The sequence below is a fragment of the Vigna radiata genome, unplaced genomic scaffold (assembly GCF_000741045.1).
Source record: "Vigna radiata var. radiata cultivar VC1973A unplaced genomic scaffold, Vradiata_ver6 scaffold_434, whole genome shotgun sequence".
Lineage (NCBI taxonomy): Eukaryota > Viridiplantae > Streptophyta > Magnoliopsida > Fabales > Fabaceae > Vigna > Vigna radiata.
In genome coordinates, this window is record NW_014541977.1 from 1 (window position 1) to 6,906 (window position 6,906).

General features: G+C 32.4%; 1 protein-coding gene across 9 annotated transcripts; it reads left to right on the forward strand.

Annotated features, from left to right (window-relative positions):
- Positions 1 to 1,894: 1,894 nt before the first annotated feature.
- Positions 1,895 to 4,641, forward strand: LOC106778699 (NADPH-dependent aldo-keto reductase, chloroplastic). Of its 9 annotated transcripts, XM_022776298.1 has the most exons (9): positions 2,029 to 2,046; positions 2,189 to 2,278; positions 2,381 to 2,519; positions 2,645 to 2,695; positions 2,837 to 2,913; positions 3,449 to 3,536; positions 3,631 to 3,906; positions 4,010 to 4,255; positions 4,361 to 4,641. In XM_022776298.1, the coding sequence occupies exons 3-9, from the start codon at positions 2,388 to 2,390 to the stop codon at positions 4,445 to 4,447; spliced, it is 957 nt and encodes a 318-aa protein (XP_022632019.1). In that variant the 5' UTR covers positions 2,029 to 2,046; positions 2,189 to 2,278; positions 2,381 to 2,387; the 3' UTR covers positions 4,448 to 4,641. The 9 variants fall into 9 exon arrangements, with proteins under 9 accessions (XP_014522171.1, XP_014522169.1, XP_022632021.1 ...); XM_014666685.2 differs by lacking the exons at positions 2,029 to 2,046; positions 2,189 to 2,278 and adding an exon at positions 1,895 to 1,939; XM_014666683.2 differs by lacking the exon at positions 2,189 to 2,278 and having other exon boundaries at positions 1,934 to 2,046.
- The last annotated feature ends 2,265 nt before the right edge of the window (positions 4,642 to 6,906 follow it).

A 6,906-nucleotide genomic window follows, 5' to 3' on the forward strand; every position in this document is an offset into this window, starting at 1 on the left:
TTTTAATCTTACCATTTTGTAATCCATTCAAAAATTAATTAGTTAATGACAATTAATATTTCATTTCAATTTTCTTATACCTTTTCATTTTTTTTATAAATTATAAGTTCGTCCTCTAACACAAAAAAGAAAAGAAATGTGTCTACAACACAACTAAAACCTCATTCAATAATTAAACCACTCTGGTAATTGATTACCACTACCTTGTAATCGATTACCAGGGGAATTTTTTGCCTATCACACACTGGTAAGCGATTACCATGCCAATTACACAGTTCAAAGTGCTGGTAATCGATTACTGGGACCTTGTAATCGATTACCAGACTGGTTTTTGTCTACAAAGCTGAAGTCGTGTAGGGGTGGCACGACTTTAGCCTTTCGTAATCGATTACAGCTCAAATGTAATCGATTACAACACACTGAAGTCGTTTTTGGGTGCCACGACTTCATCACTATTCATATGAACAGTGTGAAGTCGTGCAATGGTGGCACGACTTCTCTTTTGGAAGTCGTCAGGGGGTAGCACGACTTCCCCATTTGCGTAAATTTTGCAAATTTGCCTATTTCCGTAATTAATGGGTCAAATTTACCCATATTCGTACAAAAACCGTGATTTAGGGTTTGTAGTTAATTTAGGGGTTTTTAAATTTGTTATTCTGATTTCTCTTTACAAGTTTCAAATGGTTTAGTGAAGAAGAAAATAGATGATGATGAGTTTGATTGCAGTACTAAAAGCTTGAGCACTGGTTATGTTGGTCATGGTGGGGATTTTCCCGCACTGGTTATGTTGGCCATGGTGGGGATTTTCCCGCACTGGTTATGTTGGCCATGGTGGGGATTTTCCATTGCAGTGTTGAATGGAAGGAGATGAATTAAAGCGAACATGACAAAGTTTTTTGATTTTGTGGTTACTTGATTGCAGGTTGATGGTGCACGAGGAAGATGATGATGTTTCTGAATTTAGGATATGAGTGATGGACAGAGAAAAGATTTCTGGGTGGTGCTTTGAGTGTAATGGAAGATGATTTTCTTTTTATTTTTAATCAAAATGTTAAAATGTTTTTAAATTCCACATATACAGCTCTCTGAATGCCATACTTAAAAAAATTGACATGTCATACTCCAACTTCAGCAAAAACTTAATACCCTTAAACCAATTTAACGATGGGGCTTAATTGATTCAAATTAGCATTTATAAAGACTCAATTGAGAAAGTTTAAAAGAAAGGGACCAAATTGGAAATACCTAACAAAAATAAAGACGCCTAAATGATTTAAACCTATTTATTAAAAAGCGTTCATAATTAATATAATTTTATCACACAATTTAAATTGGTTATTATAAATCCAAAGTTAGATTTCACGTTTAAAATGATTTCTATGTATTTTTATTATATAAAAAGTAAGTATTTAGTCTTTAAAGTGCTTGATTAAAATATTAGTTAAAATGAACGTTTTAAAAGATTTCTATTCACACTTCTTATATATTATTATTTTTATCTTAAAAAAAATACCCGAGCAAATAATTTCGAATATTTTTATTTTTAATTCTTTAACAAATTGTCCTTGTTAGAACATTTCGTTATTTTGTATAAGCTAAATGGTGATTTGACTTCCTTTTCAATTTTTATCCATAATTTTTGGTTTTCTAAGTTTTTGTTTTATATTAAGAAAACAATTTTTGACTTAATATCAAATTTTCAATTAATTCAATTATTTGTTAAGATATTTTGAATAAATATGCTACATCTAATGTTCAGTTAAATAATGAACAAAATACACTTAAAATTGAGAACTAATCCTATATTATAAATTTTATAAAATGCGAAGAATAAAATGGAAAAAGTAAAACAAAAGGGACACGAATTACAAATCATAAATAAAAAGGATTAAAAGTGTAATCTAAATATAAAATGCAACCGATAACCTAGGAGAAACTGGTAAGGAGTTGCATATGGATGGTATTGCTGTTATTTTTGTTAGATTGAAGTTATATTGCTTTATCATGCATAATCACCTGAATCCCTGTTGCTAATCAGTGACTTGGGTAAGGCCAAATTCCCTCTTTTTCCATTGTTTTCATTGGTTGCTCCGAATTTCTTGTTAACAGTCATCGTCCACTGATCCAATTTTTCTGCCTAAACTTTTGGCTAATGACAAATACCGTACACAAACATTTGCTTTTTCAGTATGAAGTTGCTCATCCCATAGCAATAGGGGTATATAATTAAGACACCAAAAACTAAAGATAAAATTTTTACGCAATTTGACTCCAAAGGGTATAGATTTCTGCCTTTGGGTTTCAAATCTGTTTATGTTTGTTACTTTATTAATTATTTTAAATCAAAGTTTAATCGTTAATCCTTTTGATTCTTCCGCAGGAGATTCATGGCCAAGGAAACTATAGAAGGGCCTCAATATTTTGATCTGAGCACTGGAGCAAAGATTCCTTCAGTTGGTCTTGGAACATGGAAAGCTGCTCCAGGTGTTGTGGGTGAAGCTGTTATTGCTGCCGTCAAGGTGGTTTCTTTCTATTCGATGTCGTATTTTCTTGAGTTTAACTGAGATAGACTTGGTAACAAGAGAAGCAGCTACATCTGCTAATTTCTGCTTTGGTTTAAAATGTTGTAAATTGCTGGTAGCAGGCCGGTTACAGACATATAGATTGTGCTAAGGTGTATGATAACGAGAAAGAGGTAAATTTGTTTATTAATACAGAATTCAACAAGCTGAGAATTCTTGTCAGTTTTTTGTCTGTTAATATTATTTTTTGAGGATAATTGGTTTTTGTTTGTTCTGGTTTTTTCTTGATGCCAGGAAGTTTGCATTTGATGCAGGTAGGAGAGGCTCTGAAAACACTATTTTCTACTGGGGTTGTAAAGCGTAGTGAAATGTTCATCACATCAAAGTTATGGTAAAAATCGCGACAAATTCTTAACCTCAGATAAATTGACTTCACTTTTTTTTCTTTTTTCTGATCATGCCTTTGGCAACTTTAGTTTTCATGCATTATTAGTATAAATTTTTTTAGTCAAATAACTAGACATCATTCTAATTTCAGAGTAATACCTCACTAATCTTATGACAATCTATGATTGGAATATGTTACAAATTATCATTATGTTGTTAGTAAAGTCAAACTACATTGAGCTTTTGGCATACTTGAGAACACATGTTCGGTAAAAATAAATAAATCTTTACCTTTTTATATTTTCAAACTGTCCTTTATAATTTCAGACTTTAATCGGACAGTATCTTGAATGTTGTAATTCACTATAACGATATTATCTTAATGAACTTAGGATTAGAACAACTTAATATTTAATACATATTTCATTTACATTTTGATTATAAAGACAAATTTAGAAGGGTAGAAAGGAAGATAAACCTAAAACTTCATTTGGGATCGTGTATTTCTGTTAGGAGTAATGAATTTTTTAACCATGCAGGACCAGTGACTGTGCTCCTGAAGATGTCTCAAAGGCACTGGCAAGGACTCTTGAGGACCTGCAACTTGACTACATTGATTTATACCTTGTATGGTTCTTGATTCTAAAGCAGTCTAGGCAATGATACTTAAACTGGAGGTGGTTGGTTGAATGAAATTTGATGATAAATTATTTTGTGAAAGATGCATTGGCCTTTTAGGACAAAGCCAGGTTCAAGAGGTTGGGACCCTGAGATTATGGTTCCATTGTGTCTTCCTGATACATGGAATGCTATGGAAGGTTTGTTTGCATCAGGTCAAGCACGTGCAATTGGGGTGAGCAACTTTTCAACTAAGAAACTGCAAGACATGCTTGGATATGCTAAGATTCCACCAGCAGTTAACCAAGTTGAATGTCACCCAATGTGGCAGCAACATGCTCTTCACAATTTTTGCATGTCCACTGGTGTTCATCTTACAGTATTACTCTGATTGATCTTAGTGATGTCTTTCTGATCCTGTGATTGAGGTTCTGTTGCATGTGTTTTGCTAATAATTAAGAACCAACAACTTCTTCCTTCAGGCATATTCTCCATTGGGCTCTCCTGGGTCATGGATAAAAGGGGAAGTCTTGAAAGAACCACTGTTGATTGAAATTGCTGAAAAGCTTAACAAGTCTCCAGCACAAGTGTCGTTGCGTTGGGGAATCCAAAGTGGCCACAGTGTTCTTCCAAAAAGTGCAAATGAATCTAGGATCACGGAAAACCTCAGTTTATTTGATTGGTGTATTCCTCATGAGCTCTTCTTAAAATTATCACAGATTCACCAGGTTAGAATGCCTTTGAAATATACCAACACTCCAATTTTGTGCAGAATACAATATTTGTATCCAACATTTTTTTCAATCTATTCATTTATTTGTTATCTGATGCAGCAAAGGTTACTTCGTGGTGACACCGCAGTTCATGAAACTTGTAGTCCTTACAAAAGTCTAGAAGACTTATGGGATGGAGAAATATGAAATGCAAATTATTTATGATGAATCTTAGGACGTTATTTTACACTGAATTCTAGTTGCTGATAGAAATTGTGGGAATGTTTCAACTTTTTTATTGTCCAAAGACAAGCACCCCTTTCCCTTGGGGTTGTATATGATGTTGGGAAAATCTCAGTATATACACTCATAACGTGACCCACACAAATAATTTTACTCTTCAATCCATTGTAGGTTATTTTTATTAAACATTGGCAACCTTAATAGATGCAAACTGAGTCTTGCACCAAGTACAAATAATAAAAACTGATAATAAATATCATAAAATAATATTCTACTTAATAAACACAAAATCATAACTATCTATTCTTCTTTTATCTCTATCAAATCAAACCAAATATTACTATACCCACCCCATCCTAAAATCCCAACATATGATTCTTCACATTGACAAGAAAATTTGAGTCATTCTTTAATTGTGTGAAACCTTCCATATTCTTTTTACTTTTGTTGGAAGGAAAACAAAAAGAAAACAACTGCTCAAACTGGCAGTTTCAAAAGCAGATTAATGCATTTCATTTTTGTTCAAGCATTCTATTGAGTCTGTATCCCTAGCATGAATAATAAACTGTATGAATAAAATCGGTTTGACCCTTCACAACAAATTTCACTTAAATATCTGGACTTTAAAGACAAAAAATTATAACAGAAAGGACTTTTTCTATGAACATAAAACAAACATTTACAATTTGGATTAGCAACAAGTACCTATACAGCTTGTAAAATAATGTTTACCGTTGAAAACACCTTTTAGTTAAACTGTGATGGAGTACTTTTTAAGGGTGTGTTTGATTTTTCTTTTCAAGAACTATTTAGTTTTCAGATTATAACTAAAGAAGGTTGCTTAAGTAGCGGTAAGATGGTAGTGTGCAAAACAGAGAGTAAAGAGCAGAGATTGGAAAAATGAATGAAAACATAAGATGATGAGAAAATATTTTTCAACTTTTTTTTGTAATAAAAATAATAGATTTTTGGAAAGCAATTTTCAAAAAATGAAATAGATTTGGGATGAGAAATTGACTGTTGAGTAAATGAAAATACATGAGAAAAAACTCTCATAACACTATTTCTACTGTTTTAGGTTTCCAAAACAGTTATTTAATAGAGTTAGGAGAGAATTTAGGATGAGACTTTGATTTTTGGTTGTCTCAAAAAAAAAAAAAAGTAAGAAAGAAATTAAACACAGCCAGAGTATTTTTCATTCTGTTCTGCAGTTCTATGTTACAATGCTAAGCTTCAACCTTCGATGTTATTCTTCATTGTTTGACCCCGTGAATATTTTTTATTTATTTTTATTACATTTTGAAGTGCTGCACTGCATACCAATTTTATTAAAAAGAATTATTGAGAAAAAAAAAATCAATTTTTATTGAAAAACTGCACTTAACGCCTTTAAAAAAAAAAGATTCACATACCCAAAAGAATAAAAACTTCCAATATTCAAAGCAAGGAGAAGTTTTATATTGGCTAGTTTTTTAACTATCCCTGTATAAATCCAATATCCACCGTGGCATTGTCAACTCACACAAGGTTAATTGCAATGACTCTTTTCTTGGCAACAATCGAATTTCCAAATCTTGCCAAACGATCGATCTAACACGGTTCCATCAAATAATATCTGGCTCAAAAACACTACGTCCATCTTCAATCTAACACAATTGAGGGTTACTTTTTATATTTTTATCATTTCAATGATTTGAAAATCTATCTTCATTTCTAGAAGAAAAGTTGTAGCTATTTCAAACAAGCTCTCTTTATAGATTCCACGGACCATATTGTTTAGTCAGACTATGAACATTTTGGACAATGCCTTTGGTCAAAAGAACCTGAAAACGCTCTTGTGCAACTAGCAAACTATTTATAAATTATAAGTATATTTTATATGGTCACAAGGAACAAATTCCATGGAAAACAATCTTCAAAAATAGTGCAACTGCGTCACCAAGTTGCTTATCTCGCAAAAAGCGTCAAACAATATATTGCAGCTAAAGAGGCTAGAGTCTTGAGCCCCATCATGCATCTCATCAATGAGATTGCACATACGATTCCCTTTGTTTGCAGAAACCATCGAAAAGATTATTTCACTTCACAGTATTAGGAATTATATTTCCTTGATTTGAGTGCCACACACATTTTTGTCCAATTATCAACTAATCATTACGCCATTTTAAAAAAAATCCATCTCTGTTAAAGCGTTCTAAGTATCATCAGGCTTCTTACCTATTCAAATCATCATATCAGCACATTTTGAGCTTCTCTGACCCTTCTTCATGTTACGGGTTTATTAGTTTGGATCGATATTTTCTTGATGCACGTTCAGAAATTGAGAGTTTCGTCTTTTAATTCATCCACATTGCAATCTAAACTTTGTAGTGCAGAACCCTTAAGGCACAGCAATGTTTATTAGTAATGTAAGTTAGAGTATC

What these genes read in the sequence shown, in the direction of transcription:
- LOC106778699 (XM_014666685.2), top strand. Translation starts at nt 2,388, where the DNA reads ATGGCCAAGGAAACTATAGAAGGGCCTCAATATTTTGATCTGAGCACT. An exon ending in CTGTTATTGCTGCCGTCAAG is followed by an intron (nt 2,520 to 2,644) that starts GTGGTTTCTTTC and finishes TGCTGGTAGCAG; the next exon opens with GCCGGTTACAGACATATAGA. An exon ending in TTCATCACATCAAAGTTATG is followed by an intron (nt 2,914 to 3,448) that starts GTAAAAATCGCG and finishes TTAACCATGCAG; the next exon opens with GACCAGTGACTGTGCTCCTG.